Here is a 26,472-nt window from a genome sequence, read left to right on the forward strand (position 1 = left end):
TATAGAAGAAAGGGAAGACCAGAATCCCAAGTTATACTTCTTTTCAAAAACACCATGTTCTAGATCTTAATGATCTATTATACCAAATCTTTTAATTTCATAATGAGTCTACTCATGTAAAAGATTAGTAGGTGGACATGGTGGGCATAGCATCAATGGTGACACTTCTGGAATAGTCCCTGATTTTCATCTTGGTTCAGGGTTGTTTCTAGTCAGCTAGCCAAAAGGTCATTATGTTTTACTGAGACTTGTGCTGTACCCCATTCCCTCATTATTCTTTGGCACAGCAGCCATATCTGTTCTCTGGAAGTCCCATCAAGGGCAGAGACATGCAATGATAATGAAGAGTTGGAAGATGGATACCAAATCTTTGTACTTTTAGAGGTCTCCAGTGAGGGGCTGCCGCCCCTTTGTTTTATGAGGTGGGATGGACTTTCCCTCTCCTTCATTTGACATTTTGGATTACTTCCAAGTCCAATTAAATATATTTACCCTACTTATATAGAGATGGATAAGTTTATCTTTTCCATCTCATTAGAGAGAATATTGTCTATTGGTCTTTTAAGTCCTTTCAAGGAAGAAATTGTTTCCAACCCTTCCATAGCAAAGGACACTTGAATTATTTACCAAAGATGTATGCAGCTATCTGAAGGGGCAGGAAATCTTGACACTTGGGTAACAGTGCCTTGGATGGAAGGACCAGAGAGTTCTAAGTGGCAAAAAATCATTGGAAATATGGCTTCTTAGAGATGGGACATAAGATGTTGGTATTTGAAGGAATGATGATAATGGTATTGTTTGCAAGGGCAAACTGCTTTTCTCCGAGATGGAAGTAGCCAGTCAATTTATCAGTTGGAAGAAGGTGTGAGAAGACAAAGGCTAGCTGGGCAATCTGATTGGCATGAGGAGCTTGGCTGGGCAGAAATAGCCTCCTCAATCCTTAGTGACGGGCATAACAAAGTCTCTTACTTTGTAACAATATGGCATCACAATCCCTCCTATCCAGATTGGCAAAAGACTCACTCTTCAATCACTGCTGTTCTTGTAACAATATCTGTTTATTTCATTATAGAGGCTCATATGCCCTACAAATAACAAGTGACTATATGCTTTGGGACACATTAGTAAAATCCTTCCACTGCTCCTATTCTCCAAAGGGAAGAGTCTTCAATTGTCTAGTTCCATTCTTCCTATGCCCCACACCATTTGGCTGGACCCATAGTCACCACTCAGAAGTAATTACAGATAAAAATATTACCGGAATCTGATATTTCTTTTTTTTTTCAATTTTTTAATACAATATTACTTTAGGAGAATTTTCATTTTTTCTTTTTTTTATTATAGCTTTTTGTTTACAAGATATATGCATGGGTAATTTTTCAGCATTGACAATTGCAAAACCTTTTGTTCCAACTTTTCCCTTCCTTCCCCCACCCCTTCCCCCAGATGGCAGGTTGACCAATACATGTTAAATATGTTAAAGTATAAATTAAATACAATATATGTATATATGTCCAAACAATTATTTTGCTGAAAAAAAGAATTGGACTTTGAAATAGTGTACAATTAGCCTGTGAAGGAAATAAAAAATGCAGGTGGACAAAAATAGAGGGATTGGGAATTCTATGTAGTGGTTCATAGTCATCTCCCAGAGTTCTTTCACTGGGTGTAGCTGGTTCAGTTCATTACTGCTCTATTGGAACTGATTTGGTTCATCTCATTGCTGAAGAGGACCATGACCTAACTGATATTTCATGCACAATAGCTAGCTATATGGCTGTTAGCTTTTTTCCATTGTGAGAGTCCTTATGCCTGAGGATAGCCCTTGTTTATGAAGGACACTTAAACGTCTGAGGGAGTACCATTTCCTTTGCTACATTCCTTTGCTGCTGCCTCTGTCCTCTCCTTTTTGTTAGTACTAAGCATTTATTAAGTACTAATTATGTGTCAGTCATTGTGTTAAGTGCAGGAGATATAAAAAAAGAGGCAAAAAGACAGTTCATGCCCTAATCTAATGGAGACCAGGTTACCTAGTTACCAAGATAACAAGTGTAATAAATATTTGTTTATCATGTGCCAGTCACTGTGCTCATTAGTGACTGGAGAAATGAAGAAAAGCAAAAATAAGTCTTTCCTCCCCCTGAAGAGGTTTACATTCTGATAGAGAAGATACCATGCAAACAAGTATGAAAGTAGAAGACATATACAAGTTAAATTGGAGATCATCTTAGACTACCATTGATGGGGCCTGAGAAAAGCTTTTTATAGAGAGTGGAATTTTAGCTGAGATTCAAGATGTAGAAATGAGGAAAGTTAATATGGCTAACAGACATCCAGCCAGTGGAAATGCACAGAATTGGAAGATAGAACTTCTTGTGAGGGGAGAAAAAAGGAAGGGTCAAAGTAATAAGATCAGAGTGTGTGAAGTGGAATAAAGTCCCAGTTCTGACACGTGGGCCTAGAAGACCTGGCTTCTGAGGAATGCTGTTTTTCCAGTTTACTAATGGCTTTGCTTTCTATAAAGAAATAAACAAAACTGAACTTCAGTAGCTGTTAATCCAGGAGCCTGGGGATACCCTGAGGCATAGAGAAAGGAAAGAGGAATATGTATGAGGAACAGAGACTAGTTTGGTTGAATATTAGGGCATGGAATAGTAATGTGCAATGATCCTGCAAAAATTAGGTTTGGGAGGATTGTATAGGACTGTAAAAGTTAAATAGAGGCATTTATATATTATCCCACAAGAAATGGGAAATATCATATCTCCTATGACATAATTTTGTTTGGTATTAACTACAATGGAAAGATAGATTAAAAGTTTTCATTTGGCTCTACCCATAATAGCATAGATATTTCTAAGAGGTAACTGTTTCCAAGAGTTTGCTGATGCTCCTTCATTTAGTAGTTTGATCTCCAAAACTCCACATTAAAAACTGGAGTGCCTGATAGACACTTTGGGGGTCTTGTGATATGATAGTAGCTTGGGTTTCATCATCTGGGAGCTCTTTATTTAAGTACATTAGGGACATTAGAGGTATCTTACCCTATTGTGAAGCTAATAGGTCCTTATTACCCTGGTGCTAGATGTCATGGTATAGTTTTACTGACACTCTGATATATTATTAATCAATTGTTTCCTTATCAACCCTATATTTTAGGAGCCGCACTCAAAGCTCCATTCAGGAGAGATCATTTTCATTTTTCTTCCATCTACATATTCTATAACTAAGTAACCCTCCTTTTAATAATTGTTATATTTAATATGAATATTTCAGTATGTTCAGGTTTTGAATTTAAATTAGCAGACTCACCTACATCAGGATTATGGTCCAATTCTCAGAGAACTGGGGCATGAATTCTGGAAGGAGACACTTATAGACACTGAGCAAGTAACAAAAGAAGGTTTACTTAGCCATAGAATGTAACAAATATTCAGTAAGGACACATTATAGTTCAGGTAGGAATGGTTGTTCTTGCCTTTATACTAAAATAAGATTGATTTTCAACATATGTTGTTTAATATGCAGGTGAAGCATCCTATGGGTGTGAGGACACACTTTCCTCCAGAATCCATGATTCCAGTCCCTGAGGAACTTAATCAGGATCTTTGGAAATCCTTCTTGGATTTTCTTAGGGTCTTGGAAATCCTTACCGGCCCAGCATAGTTGAATGGTAACTGAGTGAGGGTAAATTATTTCTTTTGAGCCACTATATCTATAGGCTCTCTTCTGTATACTACATTCTATTTCATATCTCATCCCAGCTATCCATCTAAACTGTCTTGCTATCTACTTGCTATTACTCTATGTATCTTCTTACTTCTGTACCCTCTTCAGGTCAAGTACTGTATCTGTCTTGATTGAGCCATAAATTGATCCATACATTTCTTATTTAGCTTAGGAAACTTCAGTCAATATTGAATCCTGGCAGTTTAGAGAGAAAAAATTTTCCCTCTCTTTCTTCATTGCTTTCTTATACTTTGCTAGCTACTTATGGCCCCTTCTCTCTGCCTCCACTTTCAACTTTCTATTAGGACCTATCATTTTTTTCTATTCTGAAAATTAAAAACTAAGCGAATACTAAAAGTAACCTTAACAAGCAGAAAAGCTGGATAATTTACTGAAGAAAGTTATGATTAAAAAAGAAAACAAAATTTCACTATTTGCCTGAATTCTGGGGATGGATGAGTGAGAGAGCAGAATTCGGCACCATTAGGCTTGTATCTTGCTTCCTACTTAGACATCCCAGATAAATGAACACAGGTGGATTCACTTGTGGCTCCCTCAGTGCCTACTTTACATAAGCATCTGGATTTATCATTACTTGGTGGCTCTGGGACTTCTGACTTCCAGTCAAATCACTTCTTTGGCCCTTCCTTCCAATTCTTTGTCCACATGCACACTTCTGTCTTATGGTAACCTGGCCTTGGGGAAGAGGAAGCAAGGCTGTCTATCTGAAGCTATTTCCCCTAGAAACTTACAGTGTTATTATTGGAGATTTTTCTGTGCTTAAAAATATTTTTCTTCAATGTTCTACTCCATATTTATGAGCTGAAGCTTGCAAGGGAAGTTACCTCCAACAAAAAGGAAATTTTTCAAAGTCATCTTGGAGGAAATAGGAGGATACAAAAAAAGATGGAGTTGGCTGCCTAGAGAAAATGTTACAATGATTCCTGACAACAGAGTGAAGACAACACCAGTCCATTTTTATTTCATTTACATTTTTTTTCTATCAAAGAGAAGGGTATTTACAATTGAAATGATAAGTAAGGAGAACATAAGAGTATACTTAATGGTCGTTGAGAAATTTAAGCCATCTGACTCAGAAGAATGGTGCACTTTGGTAGTGAAAGAACAGAAAGATGTCATCTCTAAGTTAAGGTAAATACTATTTGAAAGATCATGTAAAAAGGGAGAGGTACCACAGGAACATGTATTATCAAATATCTTGAGAAAAACAACTGGTTTTGAATTTGATTAAATGCTGAAGTTCTTTCAAACTCAAAATTCTTTAATTCTGTGAAATGCTTTACTCAACATATATGTTCTGGCCCCACTCTCAGGGCTTTTCCCCCTCTAAATGTTTTTATGTATCTTGAAAAGTTTGAGGGTCTCCTTCCCTACTATTGACTCAAATTGGACTTCCCTCTCCCCAGTTGTGTTCTATCCATTTTAGGGAACCAGGAACTAGCACCTCAATTTCACTTAATCACTTGAATAAGTAAAATTTTTTTTTGATATTCAATAGTTGTGACAATCTTAGCATAATTAACATTTGATGAGAAGAATGAAAGCCTTGGGGCATCTCTTCTTTAAGGAATGGTGACCAGGAAAGTGACTTTAATATGTAAATGATTTCTTCTAAATTAGACATTTTTTGGGGCAGATGAGACTTGTCCAATATCCCCTGTCTGAGGAAGGAATAGGCTAGTTATATGGTCCAAGTATCTTGCTCTCTTTTAAGTAGATTCAAAGCCTATTTTAGAAGGGAATGAGGGAGATTCCAAATAGAGCTACTGATACTCACTGACTCACTGAGCTCACTCAGTACTGACACTGAGGCTTCATTAGCAGACCCAAGGGCAGGACACAGGCTTACATCAAAACCCATCCCTTGACCCTGTTCTCCTTCTTTCCAGTGCTGTAAAAACTCAACTTTTGGCTGTGGAAGTTTCCTTGGGCCCTAATAATTACAACTTGGCCCAGAGGAAAAGCCTATAAGGTGTTGGATGCACCTGGAATCATCAACACTTCAAAACCACATTTGAAAGCATCAACATTTCAAAACTCTGAACAGATGGAACCAGAAGGCTATGAATTGCTGGTGCTCTGCCAGAGAACTAAGGAACAGAATCCAACATGTCTCCAGGCTGTATGTAGAGAGCTGTATAGAACTTGACCAAATCTGAGCGAAGAGCACAATATCCAACTGGTGCCAGTTCTGAATCCTCAAAAATCACTTGGGGCAGAGATCATTAAACTATGAATTTCCCACTTTGGGAAGATACTGAGATTCTTTGAAAGGCAGAGGGAACTTTGGGAGCTATAAAAGGGAGGGAATCAGGAAAGAAGTTCTAAGGAAAATAAGAGAGGGAAGAAATACTGAAAATACCAAGATTTTAGAGGAAAAAGTCTCAAAGACCTTGAACACAAACAAATACATCAATAGCAAAAACAGTAACAGAAAGAAATATAATTTCCCTATGTAGTAAATAAGTTCTGGCATCTATGAATAAGTGTTACAAAATGAAGGAAAATAATCAAACATTTGATGAGATCGAGGATCCTGTAGAATTTGAGAACAGGGAATCATAACAAGCCATTTCTGAGTAATTTAAAAGAGAAATGAGAATTATGAGAGCATAATGATGAGGTCCTGAATGATGTGTTGGACAGAGTTTAACTAAAGAATTGATCCTTGAGGCAAACAGGGAGAAGGCAGTGACTACATAATTGTGAGATATACTGAGCAACTAGCTCTCCCAACTCTTTCACATTTACCATTTCTATTATATCCCTTCATTTTGTTGGCAACCTATTCCCTTAAATAAATCTACCTTTTGCCATAGAGAATGGCCATTGTGAATTCTTCACATGACTGAACCTCATTTTTGGTGCCTTCCATCATCTGGTGTCTACATCACCCACATCAACAATATATGTCTTGCACAACAAACATAAGGGGCAGCAGAGAAATGTTGAAAGTGGAATCAATAGAACTGACAACAGATTAGATACTGAAAATGACAGAGTCAGGAGTCAAGGATAATGCCTAGTTTGGAAGCCTGGAGGAATGGGAGGATGGTGATGCCCTTGACAGTAATGGCTAAATTTGGAAAAGGAGAGTAAAAGGGCTCTGTGGTACTAAGTTTAGTTTTGTAGATGTTGAGTTTAAAATGTCTATTGGAAATTTAGTTTGAAATGTGTGATTGGCAGTAAGGCTTGGGAGAATGGAGATCAACAGAAAGATTAAAAGTGGATAAGAGGATTTGAAAATCATCACCATGGAGATGGTAAATGAATCTATAGGAGCTAATGATATTACTAAGTGAAATAAAATAAGAAAAAAAAGATAAATTAGGCCTAGGCAGAGATCTATGGGGCATCCATGGGAATGTCCTAGATAAAGATTTGGCAAAGGAAATTGAGGAGGAGGGATTAGATAGATATATAGGAAGACCAGGAGGGAATAATGTATTGAAAACCTAGAGACAAAAGAGTATCAAGGGGAAGAGAGTGATCAACAGTATCAAAGATTGCAGAAAGATCAAGAAGGATGAGAATTGAGAAAAAGCCATTGGATTCAGCAATTAAAGACATCACTGGTGACTTTGGAGAGAGTGATTTTGGTTGAATGATAAGGTTGGAACCCTGATTAAAAGGAGAGTAAGAGGAAAGGAAGTGGAGGGACTTATCTCAGAGGGACTTCTCAATGAGTTTAGTCACAAAAGGTAGAAGAGATATGAGAGTGGAGATGGAAAGATCAAGTGAAGATTTTTGAGCATGAGAGAAACATTAGCATATTTATAAGTTGTAGGGAAACAACCCATAAACAAGGAAAAATGGAAGGTAAGTGAGAAGGGGGATGAAAAAAGAGTATAATCTGCTGGAGGAGACAGGATGGGATGGGATCATTTGTACAGGTAGAGGGGTTTGTCTCATCATAGAAACAAACTTAAACAATAGAAAACATTTCTAAAATTGAGTGTATTTTTCTTCTTTCCTGTGTGGAGTTTTAAAATGCTTTCGGGTGGAATCCTTGTCAATTCTCTTAAGTATTCAGTGGTTTACCTGCACTCTGTGGGCATTCAAAATACTCAGTTACGATTGAGTTTGTCAGATTCAATTATGTTTTGTGCAGGTCCAAAACCTAAGATTGGAAAAATGGGGACAGAATCAAGCTATCTTTAAGCCAGCAGGAAGGGGAATGATACTTCATCCAATAAACCTGCTTAGGTAGAAATAGGCACAAAAATTTAAAAGAGCTAAAATTACAGAATTTTTTGTAAATTATTTTAGTAAGGAATTTAGTTATGATTTGTTATAATATAATTTGAATGATCTGTTTTTTTTTAATTGCAGTTCAAGTTGAACATGAACACTGACAAAATAGCAATTGCTTCTGGACTTCATGTGACAGCTACTGTGACATATCAGCCTATTAAAGTGGAAGACAGTTTTGACAAAATATATGTTTTAGTAGGAAAAAAACAAATAGAAATTCCACTGATGGGGTATGTTATTTACACATTTTAATGCTGATATTTTCATAATTCTCTCAAGAAAAATGCAGTCTTTAATGTTTTTATTTAAACTTTGACTTCATTTTCACCTTAGCTTAACTAAAGGGACACACTTGTAGAACATTTTATTGATCCTTCTGATTGATGTGTTAGAATATTTTTGCTAATTTAAAAAAATAGTCTTTTTTGTTTCTATATTAAATTTCAATAAAATATGTTCTTTTATTTTGCTCAGTGGAATACTCATTAAAATAATCTATAATTTAGAATGTATCTTTGTAGTTCAGCTAATATTTTATTTAATTTGAAAAGTAGTATAATGGATCTGCTTAACTGTCTTGTAAATAATGGAGAAGGCACATTGCATTTTAGAAGAGTATTGAATTTTCTGAGGCTACATGAAATCTGTGGATACCTAAGTGTAATGGAGAACTGAATGGCGTTGTTTGATATTTGCCTCTGTACTTACATTTTCATTTTAAAGAAGAAAATTAGATTTTCTTTTTAATCTTAAATTTATTGTTGAAGCTAGGTTGTCATGCTTTTTGGAGCAACTTTCTTATTTTATTCACTAAAAATAACTTTCCAAAACCTTATGATGGCATATCCTTGATTCCTGAAGACAATGCAAGTAAAATCCAAGCTCTGCCAAGTTCCAGTGGGTTTTCCACTAGGTGCTTTATTCTTTGGTTGTGGTTATTTCAACTCTCAGAACAGAATACATTGGAAATGCCCATTGATCATCCATGCTTCTGCAGTAAGATTGGTGGAGAAGAGAAAAATGACTAGAGGCTCCAACAATCAGTTTTTAGACTTTCTATGTATACTAATTTGGTATTCTAAGGATGTGATTCTTACCACTGGTCAACAAAGTGATGATATACTGGAGGAATTGAATCTTACTAACATTTAAATTCATTCTATCAATGAAACCTGAGACATAAGGAAATTGAAAGTAAATGAAAGCATCATTCATAGGTTCTCCTTGTGGGGAAAAGGAATTGGCTGAGTTGGTTTTATATTTGTGGCCCTCAAGTTCTAATTACAAGTCTCATAACTCTTTTGCGTTACCTGGGGCAAGTCATGAGCTGATTTCTAGTGAAATGGATGGGATAGATGACTTCTGAAGTACTTTACAACTCTAGATCTTTGATCCTATCCTAGATCTTATGCCTAAAGGTAAAATGAAAGGTAATTTCATAGGACATTTGATTATCTTACACTGAATAAGCCAAAAAAGACCCCTAAGATAATTGCAGTTTATCTGCTCCAATTGATTATAGAAGATAGCTAAGTGGGAAAATGTTACAAAGAACTTTACAAGTGTCTCTAAAATATGTCAGCATGTATGTTGATTCTTGGTAGACTCAATGTTAAGATAGATAGAAAGATACTGAAAAGGCATGATAATATCATATAAAATTTGAGTACATCTTAATAGGCTGGAAGTAATTGGTTTTTAAAATCAGAATAGTTTCTAAATTATTTGTTAAGATGTAGTCTAATCCCTGACAGAACAAAAGGCAAAATCTACCATCAAGTTGAAAGGATAAAATAAGAGGATGCTGAATATGATTCTAATATGACCTATTCATATGAGGGATTTTTAACCCCACATTATAATGGATAAAGGAAAAAATATATTGGTTAGTAGTGATTTTGTGTTAGAGTAATCTTATTTGCCAAACGTTATGATGGAGGATTGTGAATGATTATGAATAACATCACAGTGGCAAATAGTATGGTTTACAAAAAAACTTGGAGAGCCAGTGAAAACAGATCATCCTTGGAATATTTGTAAGTGGAACTTCAGTAAAGAATTCAGTTTTGTGTGTTTAAATGATTATTATATCCCAATATATACACAATATAATACATAACAAGTAGTAAGTATTAAGTACCAATTATATGACAAGTACAATGCTGTGCATTAGGTTTACAAAAACAAAATTAAATAATCTGCTTTGAGGGAAATATCATGAAAGTCTATTATGGAAGATAACATGAACACATTAATATATGCACAAAGTACAATAAATAAACTAGTTATTTTTATAAGCTATGCAAAGTTATGGAGATGGAAATGAAATACTGAGTGTGAAGAACATAATAAGGGCCATCTTGGCTGGACCATAAATGATCTGAAAAAGTTATCAATCAAAAAATATTTACTAAGGGCCTATCACATGCCTTCATTGTACTAGATGCTCTAAACAAGCACAGAGAATCATTCAGTTTATAATTTAAAGGAGATTACATTTTAGTGCATAATTTGAAGTCTAGGAAGATAAATTGGACTTATTTTGTGAAGGGTTTGCAGGGCCAAACAGAGAAGAAATTGTGTGATCCTAGAGTAATAGAGTTCATTCCATATGAAGATCAGTTGAAATAAATGGTATTGTGAAATAACAGCAGAAGCATAGTTGATATGTTCTTGTGTTTGAAGGGTGGAAAAGAGATTCAACTTGTTCTGACATCTCAAAAAGCAGAACTAAACAATGGAAGACAAGTACAAAGAGGGAAATTTAAGTTTAATATAACCCCTTCTCCCCCACATGCTTCTAATAATCAACTGTTAATGTGCTGTGCCCTCTGTGGAAGTTTTTGGTTAAAGGTTGGATGATTAGTTGCTGGAAATGTTTCCAAGGGAAATCTTTTTGGGGAAGAGGTGGACTGGGTGGTTGCTGCAGTCCCAACTCTCAAATTTCTGTCATACTGTAATAGCAAGTATTGTAATGTGATAGGAATTCATTGATCAGGGGAGTGATGTCACTAGACTTTTTCATCAGGAATTCACTTTGGCACTTGTGTGATTAGATTGAGGGAGCAGAGACTTGAGGAAGAGAGACCAATGAGGAGCCTGTTGTAATAGAGCAGGTGAAAGAAGATGAGGGCCTGATCTAGGTTAATGACCATGTGAGTAGAGAGAAGGAAATAGCTGTAAGAGATATTTGGAGATGGAACAGGCAAGACTTGGCAACTGATTGGAAATGGGGATTGAAGGAGAGTGAGTAGTCAGTGATGACACTTAAGAGTCATGAACCAGAAATAGCTGGAAGGGTGGTTTTGTCTTTGAAAGAAATACAGAAACATTTGATTTAGTTAGCAGAAAAGGACTTTTAAAGCTCTTCTCTGAAAGCATTTCCTTGTATTACATGTTAAGTTCACAAGAGATTACTTGAAAGGTGTTAACAAAGAGATAACATTGTTCAATAGTTTTCCATCATCAATTGAGACATAAATCAACATGTTTACTAATAGTGTTTACCATTTCATATGTCAGGTAGAGTCTGAAGAATCGTTCTTTTTATTTCTTTCTTTCGCTTATCTTTTTCTTTTCCTCCTCTTCTTAATTTTCTTTCTTTTTCTTTTTCTTTTTTTTTTTTTGAGGCTGGGGTTAAATGACTTGCCCAGGGTCACACAGCTAGGGAGTGTTAAGTGTCTGAGACCACATTTGAACTCGGGTCCTCCTGAATTCAAGGCTGGCGCTCTATCTACGGTGCCACCTAGCTGCCCCCAATTTTATTTTTCTTGAAGGATAAGTAAGTCTGGTGAGGTTTTTGGGAAAAACTACAGTGGGAAAATGCCACTTTTTAATAATCCCAGATTTCTCTCTGACAAGAAACCATATTATTAATATCAATATTTTCCAAATTTGTATGTATGGGATGATCTCTACAGCTGGACAATGATTTGCATTCATAGTTGAATAGTTGGAAGAGATTGGACTGGATTGTCTTTGGGAAATAGCAGAGTTCTTTTAATGACATCGTTTCCCATGGAAACAGTATTTCTCTTTTGATTATTAATATTCTACCTGTATGCTGCATGATAGTGTGAAACAAAGAATATCTGAGAATTATAAAGAAATTTCACACAGAGAACATTGGAGAGGCATATAGTAAATGTTTACAAGTTGCAAATTATAATTTATGAAAAAGTTTGAAGAAGAGTAAAATATTGTTGTTGTTATCTTACAATCTCAAAGAGAACCAATGACATAATGGGGAGATGTCTTGACCTGCATGTAAATTGGATTTGTGAGGCAGAACTGTGCAGAGGCATCAGCCTCAATCTCTCCTCCAGAATCATTGGAGTCTAATGGAAGACAAAAGTCAGGATGACTGGCAGTGTCCTAGAACTAAAAGATAACAGGAAGGCAATGCATGGTAGGAAGAGAAGATGGGCAGGGGAGGGTGAGGGATGACAGGTGGACAGCCAGAGTGCTTTACTTTCACTCTTGAAATTTTATGAGACAAAAGTCCCTAGCACATTAGGTGGAGACCATATGGCAAATTTAAGGAAAGACAAAAATTACACAGGATGAATGGATTGCTTTCTGCCTTGTTGGAAGAAACTCCCAAATTGATGAAATTAAAGATCCATTTATTTGGATATTTAATTATTCTCCGGGTATTGCTGTATGACTCCAAATCATGTAATGCTCCATTCTTTCAGGAAGAAAGTGACCTAAAAGACAATGGAGAGATTGATGATGAGAATAAATAGGCAAGGCACATTACCAGTAATGACTTGTATAAAAGAAGCTGTATTAAAGGCATTATCTAAGAAATATATGGTTAGAAAAGGAAATGGATTAGCCATGTAGCAAAATAAAAGTTAAAAACTTACAAGTAGTAAACACTTAAAATATTTGTTAAATCAAATATGGATCCAGCCTGGATACTCAATGGCATAGAATTTAGTTGCCTTCCTTTTGAAGCCAAAAGAATTACAGTTATATATTTCTTAGAGGAAAATCCTTGTAACATTTTTGTCTCTTCCTATAGCGAAGAAATCTAAATTCAATTCTAAATTTTTTTTTGTCAGGATGTTTATAATATTTATAGTATATACTACCCTATAGTATGGATTATGCATTTCTGAGTTTCTAAACTTTTTTGTGTAATTTTCTGGCCTTTACATGTCATCTGTGACTTCCACAAAACTCCCCCAAACTTCCATTTAATTTTTTATGCCAACCCATGATATATTGATACAGTAAGATGAATCAGAAGCTGAGTCCAGGGATCTTAGATTAGGAGCCACAGAAACTGAAATAAATCTACAAAATTGGAGGAAGCAATAATTTGACTACTAGTACTGAACTCTTAAGACTGGGTTCACAGAAACATTTTATGCCCAGAGAAATTGGTGTTTGTGTTGCGGGCACAAACGTTGTCTGGTACAGAGATCCAGAGAGAACAACCAGTCCAGATTCCACTTGAGTTTCTCCTTACACTTCTGTTTCCCCTTCTCTGGACCACTTAACCCTCTTTTTTCTCCTTTTCTTCCAACGGGGAACAGAATGAGACTCTGATGACTATTAGACCTTGACATATTTCTAATTTTAAGGCATTGTGATATGTGAGATTTATGTGAAGAAGACATAATTCCAAAACAAACATATGTCTGGTCAGCTCTCAGTACTATTTATAAAGTGTCATCTCAAAGCATTTCTGTTGGGTGATTGGTAGGGAAACTTTAGATTTCTGTTATTTGGCAGTAATACTAATTTTTTAAAAATGTAGCCTTGTCAGAAAGATAGCTATGCTGCCAAATAAACATTCACTAAATTGTCAATTGGGTTTGTTCCAAATCTGGTATTATAACCGGTTTATCTAGACCTATCATTTAATAGATTCTTTACTTTTAGAAAAAAAACACATATTTCTTTTTAATTTTTTTTTTTATTTAAGAAAAAACAAAATAGAAAAAAAAAACATAGAAAACTGAAAAAAATTGTCATGTGCAAGGAGAACAATCAGGAAGGTTTCAAAATATGTAAATTCCATTTTCAAGTAAGCATATGTAATAACAGATGACATTATATTCATGGCTTTTTATCTTTTTGCTTCTTTGTATGTTCTTTTGTTCTGTACTGTGTGTTTCCCCTTTTCATCCCTCCTACATCTTCCAGTAGGCTACAGGTTCAACATGGATATATTTAATGTGTCATACTTATAGCTATATCTAAGCACATATACTTAAGACACACACACATACATACACATGTATGTATGTTTCTCTCTTGATTGAATTTTAAGTTTGACTTTGAGATCAATGATTATTAGCCTTTTTGCTAGTAAATTTTACTTATCATTGTTATTGTGTTTGTGTATATTTATTATTTTCTTTTTTTTTTCTTTTCTTTCTTTCTTTTTTTTTTTTTTTTAAGGCAATTTGGGGTTAAGTGACTTGCCCAGGGTCACACAGCCAGGAGGTGTTAAGTGTCTGAGACCAGATTTGAACTCGGGTCCTCCTAACTTCAGGGCTGGTGCTCTATCCACTGCGCCACCTGGCTGCCCCTATATCTATTATTTTCTATCCCTGCTAACTCTTCTAATTTAGTTCTACTCCTTAACTTGCTATATTAATTTGCATTTTATCACTAATCTCCCCCCCCCCCCCCAATGGATTTCTCCCTTATCTTCTCTTTTTCTTTCTTTCTTTCTTTCTTTCTTTCTTTCTTTCTTTCTTTCTTTCTTTCTTTCTTTCTTTCTTTCTTTCTTTCTTTCTTTCTTTCTTTCTTTCTTTCTTTCTTTCTTTCTTTCTTTCTTTCTTTCTTTCTTTCTTTCTTTCTTTCTCTCTCCCTCCCTCCCTTCCTTCCTTCCTTTTTCTTTCTTTCTCTCTCCCTCCCTTCCTTCCCTTCCTTTCCTTTCTTCCTTCCTTCCTTCCTCCCTCCCTCCCTCTCTTCCTCCTTTCCTTTCCTTTCCTTCCCTTCCTTCCTTCCTTCCTTCCTTCCTTCCTTCCTTCCTTCCTTCCTTCCTTCCTTCCTTCCTTCCTTCCTTCCTTCCTTCCTTCCTTCCTTCCTTCTTTCCTTCCTTCCTTTCTTTCTTTCTTTCTCCCATTCCCATTAATCTATGCATCCTTCCATATTCCACCTTATACTATTCCTTCTCCCTCTTACTTCTTTATGGATTTTGGAGAGTGCTATAGCCTTCTTGGTATATAAGGTATTGTTCCATATTTAACCATTCCTGATGTGAGTAGATTTTTAGAACTATCAGCTGTCCTCCCCATCTAATGCTTCTGCATCAGTTCTTCCCCTTCATCTAATTCACATATCATAATTACTATTTTTACTTTTTCCTAGATAGATTTGCTTTTAAGAGTCTTATCATAATCAACTCTGCCCCAATCTTTCTTTTGGACTATACAAATACTGCTGTCAATCTTAGACATATGGTTTTCTTTTTTCCATTTAAGACATAAACAGTTTGTCCTTATTGAGTCACTTAAAATTAGTCTTTGATATTGGCTCTTTTATGTTAACTTGTTTATTGATTTCAGGTTTGAGAAAACATTCTGAAAATTTGATTGCTCATTAAAGTCCTTTTTTAATTCAATGTTATTTTTAATTTTGCTGGACATAATATCTTTATCCACAGGTCTAATCCTTTTGATTGTTGATATACAATCTAATACATGCCATCTTTTATTGTAACTGCTGATAAATCCTGTACAATTCTCATTGTAGATCCAGCATATTTGAATTGATTTTTTTCTTGTTTGTTTCTTGTAAAGTTTTCTCTTTGAGCTGGGTTTTTTCAAAATTGAGCTATAACATTCCTATGTGTTTTCCTAGTAGTTTCTCTTTGAGGTTGTAATCAATGGATTGTTTTTCTTATATTTCACATTTTTTCTATTTTAAAATTCTTTATATTTTGTTTTGTTATCTCTTGGTCTCTTCTAGCTTCACTGGCTTCCTGTTGCCCAATTTTAAGTTTCAAAGAATAATTTTCTTCTTTAAGAATCTAGATTTCCTTGGTCATTAAAAAAAAAAAAAAAAACAATCTTGTTTCTCTTGGATTTTTTTCTTTTTAGTTTTTCCTCAATCTTTCTCATTTGATTCTTGAAGGTTTTTTTGAGTTCTTTTTGCAAACATAGCCATTTTACATTATTTTGGGGTAAGAGAGCTTCTTTTTTTGTTTCAATGTCTTACTCTGAAGATGAACTGTGGTCTTCCCTATTCTTGTAGTGACTTTCTAAATTTGGTTCTATCTCCTTTGTATGTATGGTGTATATACTCTTTGTTGCTCTTTTTAAAGTGAGAATTTATTAGTATAAGGATCTTTAGTCCTGGGGTGAGAGTAGGATGGTGCCTCTGTCTTCACTTCAGCTGTCCCCTCTGACCTGGAACCCAAAACTCAAAACTTTCCTCTCTTGAAAAAGCCCACAGCCAGCAGTATTCTTGCTCTGCTGCTTCTGCTCTCACCAAGTGTGCTGGTTCCTTCTTGTCCAGGACATCATCTCTGCAGTACATCTGGGCCTGGTATTCCTAAATAGTAGTCTTCCTGAACTCATACTCAGTTCTCCCCATGCTGTCCACAGGTAAAAGTTCTCTGTGGTTCCCACTGAAATTTCAGTTTAACCCTGCTAGCCTCAGGACTCCCCACTTGATGTTTATGCTAAGCTAGCCTGAAGGTATTTACACTTCACACCTGTAATCCCCTATCTTGGAGTCTTTCTTCCCAGTCTACTCTGATTGTCCTAGGAGAACCCTTATTTTGCTCCACTCTTAATGGTTTTTCCATCTTTCTATGTTTGCCCTGAGACAAAATTTTTTTGTTTATAGGAGAAATCTGGAGAGTTTGAAATTTCCTGAACTATTTTCTAGAATCTTCCCCCAACATACTATAAGGACACAGGTTTGTTGTGGGTCTGCTTCCCTGCAGCTTCACTGGAAACTGAAAGTTTCTTACTGTGCGCTTCACGCTATCACCAGCCTTCGGACGTCTCCGGCCCCGCTCCGGAGACAGGAGAGGGGAATAAGCAAACAGAGAGCCAACATGTAGCAGAGCTGTTCTTTATTGTCTGCTCCCCAAAATGTCTCCCCGAGCGGTTGCTGTTCCTTACTTTTATACAGAATCTTCTTGGACCCTCCCCGAATCCTCCCATCGTGGGTGGGGCCAGCTCCTTTAGCAATGCCTAGCCGTTTTTCTTCTTATATGGCCAGGCAATTCATAGTTCCACGCATCTACCGACACATAGCTCTATTAGTCGACCCAGAACCACATCCTGGAGATGATTGACATTAGGGCGGCTCCCTTCCGCACAGGGAAGATCGGTTCTAGGTCCCTTACACAGGTTGCCATTTTTTTTTGTTTTTTTTATACTCTAGAAATGCGTATGTAGAAACGAGAAATGGTATCCTAACCATTTCTTACTCAACAGGATAATTGTAAAATATAAAGGAGATAACATGCAAATCCTTTGTAATGATAGAATTCCATTTAAGGATGAGGTCAAATAATTGTTATTTATTTAGAAATTCTTCTCCAACAATGATCTGGTTACCTTCAACAAAGATACATGTCCATTACTTTGAATGTCATTAAATGTTGAAAGTTTAAAAGTAGAAAAGAAACAGTAATGGGGAAAGTTGCAATAGGAAAGAGATTACTCTTTAATTTATAATTTAATTTATATTTAATTTATAATTATATAATTTATAAATTTATATATATAAATAAAAATTTTATATAATTAATTTATATTAATTATAAATTATATAAATATAATTATAAATAAATTATTAATTTATAATTAAAATATTTTTCTTATTCTTATTAAGATTTGTGCTCTTTAATTGAGCCACATTTTAAAGTTACAAGTAAAAAAAATATTATTTTTTCTGGGTTGGTGAGGGTTAGGAACAAGGTAGAAGAATACTAGTGAAAATAAGGCTCATTCTGGATAATAAACACAGTTAACATATTGCAACCTCTCCTAATCACCCCGTTCACCCACCCCATCCCAACCTCCAGAAAAAGAATCAGAAAAAAATGTTCTTGAGCCCTCTTCTCTCTCCATCTTCTCACATAGTGACTTAATTAGTTTCCATGAGTTTAATTATTATCTCTATACACATAACTACTAGATTTATGTATCCATATAATCTATCTTTAGCTTTAGGTTCACATCACTAAGGTTGCAGCCTCTATATTATCCTCAACTTCTTATTCTTACTCCGCATATGCAGATAGTTGCTAAATCATGTTTTTTTCTACCTCCACAAGATGTATCACCTCTTTACCCTTCTCTTCTTCTACACAGATACTACTTTATTTCTGGAGCTTATCACATTTCATCTGGACTTTTGCCTTCAGTACTCTTCTAACTTATCTTTCTGCTTCAAGTTGTCCACTTCAATCTGTATTTAGATATACTCTTGTTTATGTGATTTTTTTTCCTTAATCAGAAATCTGATCATATTGTCCTTCCACCTTTACCCCCTCCCAATAATTTCTATAACTCATTTTGCCACTAGAATAAATATAAACTCCTCTGTTTATCACTTGAAGCACAATATCTTTCCAGCTTTATTCCATAGTATTCCCCTTGACAGGCTTTGTGGTCTAGTCAAATTCATCTTCTTATTATTCCTCGCAGATGACACTCCATTTTCCATATACATACTTTTGCAGTGGCTTGTTTATTAACTCAGAATACATATTCACATATTCTACATATTCACATATTCACCTGGTCTCAGCTTCTTGGAATTCTGATTTCTTTCAAAAATCTAAGCACTATCTAAGCACTCCCTAAACATTAAATCATTCCTAATCTTAATAGCTAGTAGTCATCTCCCATTTCTCCATTATCTTATTATTTATCTTTAACTTGCATCTGCCCATGTAGATATATTAAAAATATAGGGACATATACATATATACACGTTGTATGTATATATATATATATATGTGTGTGTGTGTGTGTGTACCTGTATTTGCATATATACATATAAAATGTATGTGTATATAAGCATGTTATACATACACAAGAATAAATATATACACACATTCTTGTATTATTCAATAGAATTTAAGTTCCTAGGGGGCAAGAATAATTTCACTTTTTTTTGTATTCAGTACCTTTGCATAGTACCTGAGAACAAAGTAAGTACTTTAAAATATTTGTTGATAGATTTATGGATTGTAAATAATAATAATAATAATAATAGCTAACATTTATATAGCACTTATATGTGAGACATTATGTTAAACACTTTGTAATTATTATATTTAATCCTCACAATTCTGAGAAATAGTATTATCTCCATTTGACAGATGAGAAAACTGAGGCAAACAGACTTGTCCAATGTCACACAATAAGTAAATGTCTGAAGCTGTGTTTTAACTCAGGTCTTTCTGACACTCTTATCTTTTGTACCACCTAGCTGCTTCAGAATATTTCTTGATTTTTTTCTCATTTGCTTTATTTACAGTGTGGTCATTCTGGTAAATGTTTATCAACTGACTCTAAGAACACAAGACACTCTTTTAAGTTTAATCTGCATGCTTATATTTATTATTATTTTTAACCATAACTTTATTAACTCTAAAAAAATCAATAAAACAATCATTCAAACTCTGATCTGTGGCATTTTTCTCACATTGAAGCAATTAGAGGGGGCTTCAGCACAGTCTTGGATGAGACTATATGATAAGTGTGTTATTAAAAAATCTGCCAGGACTTCTACTGCATTCTCTAATGTTGTTTTGGCCAACTTTATATTTATTTCAGTGATGTAAACATTTTAGAAGACCTTTTCAGCATGCTTCTTTTAGAATTGCCTTCAGGATCTGTTTATGAGTTTCCCAGAGGAGAAAAACTGATGGATAGTTATATCTTTACATCTCATATTTTATTTAATTCAATAAATATTTGCTATTTGCTATAATCCCAGATATTAGCTTAATAATCTATATTCTTCATCAGATTCAATTCCAAGTTACTTTTGGTTAATTCTAAAAGTAAAATTTGTTTTTAAAGGATAAAATTTTGCCAGTACTGAGGATATGAAAAGGTGTATGTAGTAGGTTTTTAAAATAAGACATAAAAATGTAAGAACCTTGTGGAAAAGGCTTGATTCTATTATTGATTTTGAGCTTTCAACATTTAACATAGAATTTACAAGTAGTAGGTAATTAAATGCTTATTGAGCTGTTTTTCTTTTCAAATTTCATTTGACTACATATTTGCATATATAGCCTTCCATATACATTATGTAGAATATATAATATGGTTATAATCTTCTAAAATGTCTAATTTGAAGGAAATACATATTTGTACATGGAACTTTTGTGTTTCATAAAACAAAAAAGTCTAATTTATTTTATAATTCCAACTCATTAATTTGAAATTGCTGTCATTAATTTAATGTGCTTGCAAGGAAATGAACATAATTTTAAGTAGTAATGGTCTACTTTTTTTCCTCCTGCAGGTTGATTCCATCTTGTCATTTGGAAATTGAGTCATTCGTTAATTTTGGCACACTCATTGCCAATAGTAAAGAAATTTGTAAGTCAATTAATCTTATTAACCATGGGACAATTCCAGGTAAATATTTGCTGTCATGCAAAATTATTTTAATACTTTGAAAGTGAATGTTATTTGAAATTTCCAATATGTGTTAGATTAATAGGTTTTCTGATTCATCGTAAAAAGGTCCTTAGCTTCTCAGATGGCACATACTTTAGAGCCATTAAGTAGTCTTTCTATAATAGTTTAATGGACCTGTTGCATTAAAACCCAGATTAAAATGTGTTGTGAGGAAATCTTGTATACAGATATTCTGCTTCCAGAAACTTTAACCTGAAATTTTTTATAGATGAAGCCTCTATAGGTGTTTTTACTACTGGATTATGGCTAATGATAGCAATAAACCTGTTGTAAAAGTTTATTGCAGCTGGATATAGTTTATTTTTATATGGCTGAATTTAATGTACTTTTAATTGCTGATTCATGAGTCTCTAGAGATGAGATGACTAGGGGTCTCTTGTAGCAACCTTAAAATGCCTATATTATAGTTTTAGAATACCCATTAGGTTGGAAAATGAAAATAGAACTACCTTTGCTTTTTTGCATTTTGTAGGTGGCTCATAAATCATAGATAATACTGCATCAATGATAATAATTTCTGTTCACATTTATAAAGCATGTTGAGGTTCATAAAGCACTTTCCTCTCAGTAATCTTGTGAAGTAGATAACATATTTTTGTCTCTGTTTTATAGATGGGAAACTGGGTTTCAGGCAAGTTAAGTGATATACTGTAGGTCAGTGTTAAAGTCAGACCACTATACCCTTACATAAGGATCCCTGAAGGCAGCATATTGATTGAGAAAGCTTCCTATTGACATGAATTATGTTCTAATATATATATATATATCACACCCATGAATATAAATGTATATCCACACATTTCCACATGCTTAAATATATATGTGTGTATATATATATGTATGTATATTTTTATTGGAGAAGGAAATGACAAACCACTTCAATATCTTTGCTAAGAAAACCCTAAATGGGTCCTTAAAGAGTCAGATGTGACAAATGATTTGACAACAACAAATTATATATTTATAATATATTTATTATGTATTTCCTAATCAGATTTTAATCTGACTCCAGATGCACTCAGGAATGTTAGGAGATGTGTGTTAGACACATCTGCTCTAGATCACATGACTCATGTTTACAGGCAAATCTTGAACTCTAGTGATCTATATGTTTGTATATTAACATTTAAAAAAATTTTAAGGAATGCAAATGTAGTGTCCAAAAGCACAAGAATATGAGAGAACCCTCTTTGTCTCTGACTTTCAGTAACGAGCACTAACACAATTTTTTTTATCATTCATTTTGTTTTGATATTGCAGATGAATTTTCAAAAATCATTTCAACCTGCCCCAACACATTTTATCCCCCAAAAGTAGTTAAGCAAAACTAGTTTAATAATTATTTGGAATATATGCTACTTTTATTTTGTAATTGTCATTTTAAAAAAATTCCTAAAAGCAAAAAAACCAACTCTGATCTAGAGCATACATATAGAGGCTCTCTCACTGATTGGCATGGAGGCTTTGATCTCTGCACCATTTCTGACAAGGGCCAGTTTGTTCCTCTGAAGACTATCTAGTGACTCCCTGATTCTGGAGACAAATTAATTGGCTTAACCCATTGCAGCTCAGAACTCCTGAGTTCAAGAGAGCCAATAGCCTGAGACCCTCTGAAGCAGAGATTATAAATGGGTGTGTATCATCATTTATTAAAAGGAAAAAAATAGGCTTAACTTTATTAATTGAGTGTTAAACTGTTATATTTCACTTGAGTTTTGTTGCCATTTAATATTTGTCTTTACATTTTTGTTATTGTTTGAATATGTTTCAGTTGTTTACTATTTCTCTTCAGGTTTTGCCAGGTTTCCAGGAGTATTTATATATTTATCACTCTTTACAGTATGATAAGTCTCTAAACTCATAGGACATCTAGAATTCTCCAAAGGGTCTCATGAGGTTGATTGAAATAAGGGAGCTCAAAGTTCCTCTTTCTTCTTTTTATCTTACAATAAGAACCTTTGCTGGATCTAAGGGACTAGGTTCATTCTTCTGCTATGATTTAGAATCTTGTAACCTCTTATCCACATAAAATGACTCCAAAACCTGAACACAGACATTTCAGAATAGACGTATATTTACTTAAAGTCAGAGAATATAACACACTCAGGAGAAGTAGCCCCAAACTGAGGATCAGGCTTGTCTCGGGAAGACACAGGATGAATCTGTCATGTATCCACTGAGACATAGCAAGTAAGAGTGAGAAATATGGCCTTACCTCCTCCTCAGGGGGAAGGAGCTCAAATATCCTCATAAGCCAAAATGGAAGTTGTAACGTGCTCTCCCGGCAGTTACAATTACTAGTCTGTCCTAGACCCACCAGAGTACCTTTGACCACTGTCCTTTGCAGTGTGAGCTCTACCCGGCTCGCCTCCTCTGAGGCCTTCTAAGGTCTCTGGCCACAATCTCTTGAATCTATAGCTTAATAACCGGTAGCGCACTCAAGAACAATCACGTGTAATCTTAAAAGCCTTTATTATACCTACTCACATAATGCCCTAACTGATGCCCTGACTTGTTGGTTCCCGAGTGAACACCTGGTCAGAAGACCCATGTGTTCACTACCAAAATCCTTACCTCTTTCGGCTACCCATCTTGGCTTGGCCACCCAGGCTAGGAGCCAGGGTGAACAGCAGGAGGTTAAAGAGGGCGGTTGCTGCCTGCAGTGGGCTTATATAGGGCCTGTGAGGTCACACACACAGCCAATCAGCGAGAGAGTCACCCATTACAAAACTATCTCAATATGGCCAGGATCCCGCCCAAGGGCAGTCCTAATATCCACAGAAATTACTTCTGGGCCTCAATCCCGATGCACTGTGTCCGCCCATTTAAAGGGCCCTTACAGGAAGTGACCCAAAAAGAGGAGAAGGAATTATTTTTTAAAATCTTTTGGCTAATTGGACTCAGCAGTTGATGAGAGGATCACTTTTTTCATTTTAAAGCATAGAAATTCTTTAGCTATGAATTATATACATGATAAGAGTCAGGAATGGCTATTTTTATACATGCTTTGTTCAGCCCTTATTACAGACATATATATATATATATATATATATATATATATATTATTCTCATTTATTATTAATATCAATTTTTTTGTTCTATAAATTAAGAAATAAAATTGGGCTCTGTTTGATGTTTATACTGTTTTTCCCTTTTTAGTTATGAAAAAGCAGTTCATGTAAGCTTCTTATATTCTGAATACTAATTTTTATGTCTATGGTGATTGGACTACTAAATGTAGTACTTGAAATTCAGAAGAATATAGGAAATTGTAATTTTTGTTTGCTTATGTCTTAATAAATCTTATTTTACAATTTTAGAAATAATTTTGAAAGAGTAAAGTTTAGGATGCAACATATGCATGGTTTGCCTTAGATTCTAAAGATGATAATGCAAATCTTTTTTTTTACTTTTCCAATATTTTATTCAATAAGGATAAACTCAGGACTTCACAATCCTAAATTAGAAACAGTATCCTATTATTCAGCCACTATTGGGTTTAATGATAAAATTATTTTATGATCATAAACAAGATTTCTATGAATGTACCTAAATATTTTTCACTATTATATTGCTAATGTATGTTTATGACACTGTATGTAAGAGACGAATATATATTTGCTGAGGCAATTGGGGTTAAGTGAGTTGCTGAGGGTCACACAGCTAAGAAGTGTTAAGTGTCTGAGGCCAGATTTGAATTCAGGTCTTCCTGACTTCAGGGCTGGTGCTCTATTCACTATGTCAACTAGCTGTTCCGAGATGAATATCTTTACTGAATTTATGATTTTTCACATCTTTTTCCTTATAAAGTATCTTGCTTATAATTTTGTGTGGTAGCTAATAAAAAAGTATTATTAGCCCCATTTTCCAAATGAGGAAACTCAGACTCAGATCAAGAGACTTTTCCAAAGTTGGTTATTTGAATCGAATTTTCCAAATTGTTGGTTATTTGAACCAAGATCTGTTTTTGGTATATTTGTATAATACTTGCATTTATCTCTGTGAAAAAATTAGGCAATTATGCAGTTACCTTTATATATATATATATATATATATATATATATATATATATATATATATATATATATATACACACACATATGTTTTTGAGTTTGAGTTTTTCAAATTTAGAAAAGTTTTTTTTCTAAGTTTATTTCTGGAATTTGTTGTTACCTTATTCTTCTTGGAGCTCCTTTAGAGCATGTTTATTGAATATAACTTTCTTGTATTTTCTAGTATAATTTTAGATTAGTTATTTTAAACTAACTGTAACCTTAAGAGAAATGATAAAATGGTATCAAACAATTTAAAATAGGTCCTGGACACTAAAAGAATATTATTATATTGCATATGCACTATAGAAATATATATATAAACATATGTTTGATGCAGAGATATAATTTCATGAATATAAGGAACTCTCAATGTAGAAAAGTTTCTCCATGTATGTAGATTTCAAGTAAAGGCTGAATTGACTTGCTCAAAAATAGTATGTAACAGACAATACTTGGACTGGTTCTAAAACTTATCCTTATCAATTAATTAAATAAATATATAGTTATACACATTAAACACAATATGTTTAATAATCTTATATTCTATATGATTTGCTTTCTAAGAAATTTATCTGCACTAAATAAAGTTAGGATAATTAGAATTTGAAGAAAATATATAGATTGGGGGAAAATTTATATTCAACATCTAATAAAAACCTGACATCTAAAATGTATAAGTAACTGAAACGAATCTATAAAATTAGAAAAGTGGTCAAAGGACATGAATAGTTTTTGAAAGAAAAAGTTCAAACTGCCAACTGCCATCTAGAAAAAATGCTTAAAACCACTATTAACAGAGAAATGAAAGTATCTATCACATTATCAAAGGTACTAAAAATTGAAAGAAAAATCAGTGTTAAAGGGACTGCAAGAAGACAAATACACTAAGATATCATGGATGATTGGTCCAACTATTCCAGAAAACAATTTGGAATTATGCAAGAAGAATGATCAAATAAATTCTTTATGTTCCTTGGCACAGATATCTCTTTTTTGAGTTTATTTTCCCATGGAGGTTAATGACAAGCAGAAAAGATCCATATGCACAAAAGCTTTTATAGCAATATTATTTATGATAACAAATAAACTAATCATAAATGATGTATTCATTTGGGGAATGTTTGAGCAAATTGTGGTATATGAATGTAATGGAAAATACTGTGCTCTAAGGAATGATAAATGTGAACAATTCAGAGGAACATGAGAAAATATCTGAATTGTTGATAGCAAGGATTATTTTATGCTTTTCTTTATATTTCCAGATATTTATGTATTTGGTTTATAGCAAAGGCTTAATAAATGTTTGCTGGTTGATTGATTAAAATAGTGTAGTTTTGTGTTTTTTTTTTTCAAAAGAGCCAAAAGAGCACATATCAAGAATTATCATAACACTATAAATAAGGACACTAGTAAAAGACAATAAAATTCAAGTAAAAGATAGCAATGTTAGTAATATCCTATGTGAATTAAAAATACATGTTCTTATTTTCTCTTAATAATTAGTAGACTACAAAAGTGGAAAGAGTTTTTAGATGTAAATATATCATTAGGTATTTTTGCCTACATTTTCTTTGGGAACATACTTTATAGTATATCTACTTGGATTTTTTCTTATTGGAAAAAAACCACAAACTATTGTGCCCCAAACAAAATTCACTAATAAAAACAACAACAAATTGTCCTATAAGCAAATATAGAAAATATTATAAAGCACAGTAAGCTTGGTTTTCATAAACCAAAGTTAAATTTCTAAGTTGTCTAAT

General features: G+C 34.1%; 1 protein-coding gene across 1 annotated transcript in view; it reads left to right on the forward strand.

Moving 5' to 3' along the window:
• LOC141561364 (cilia and flagella-associated protein 47-like) overlaps positions 1–26,472 on the forward strand; it is a 63,255-nt gene that overhangs the window by 10,437 nt on the left and 26,346 nt on the right. The window contains exons 2-3 of the mRNA XM_074300853.1: positions 8,083–8,234; positions 20,476–20,591. Coding sequence (XP_074156954.1) covers positions 8,083–8,234; positions 20,476–20,591 — 268 coding nt within the window. The remainder of the gene's footprint in view (positions 1–8,082; positions 8,235–20,475; positions 20,592–26,472) is intronic.

The sequence above is a fragment of the Sminthopsis crassicaudata genome, chromosome 3, assembly GCF_048593235.1.
Source record: "Sminthopsis crassicaudata isolate SCR6 chromosome 3, ASM4859323v1, whole genome shotgun sequence".
NCBI classification, from domain to species: Eukaryota; Metazoa; Chordata; class Mammalia; order Dasyuromorphia; family Dasyuridae; genus Sminthopsis; species Sminthopsis crassicaudata.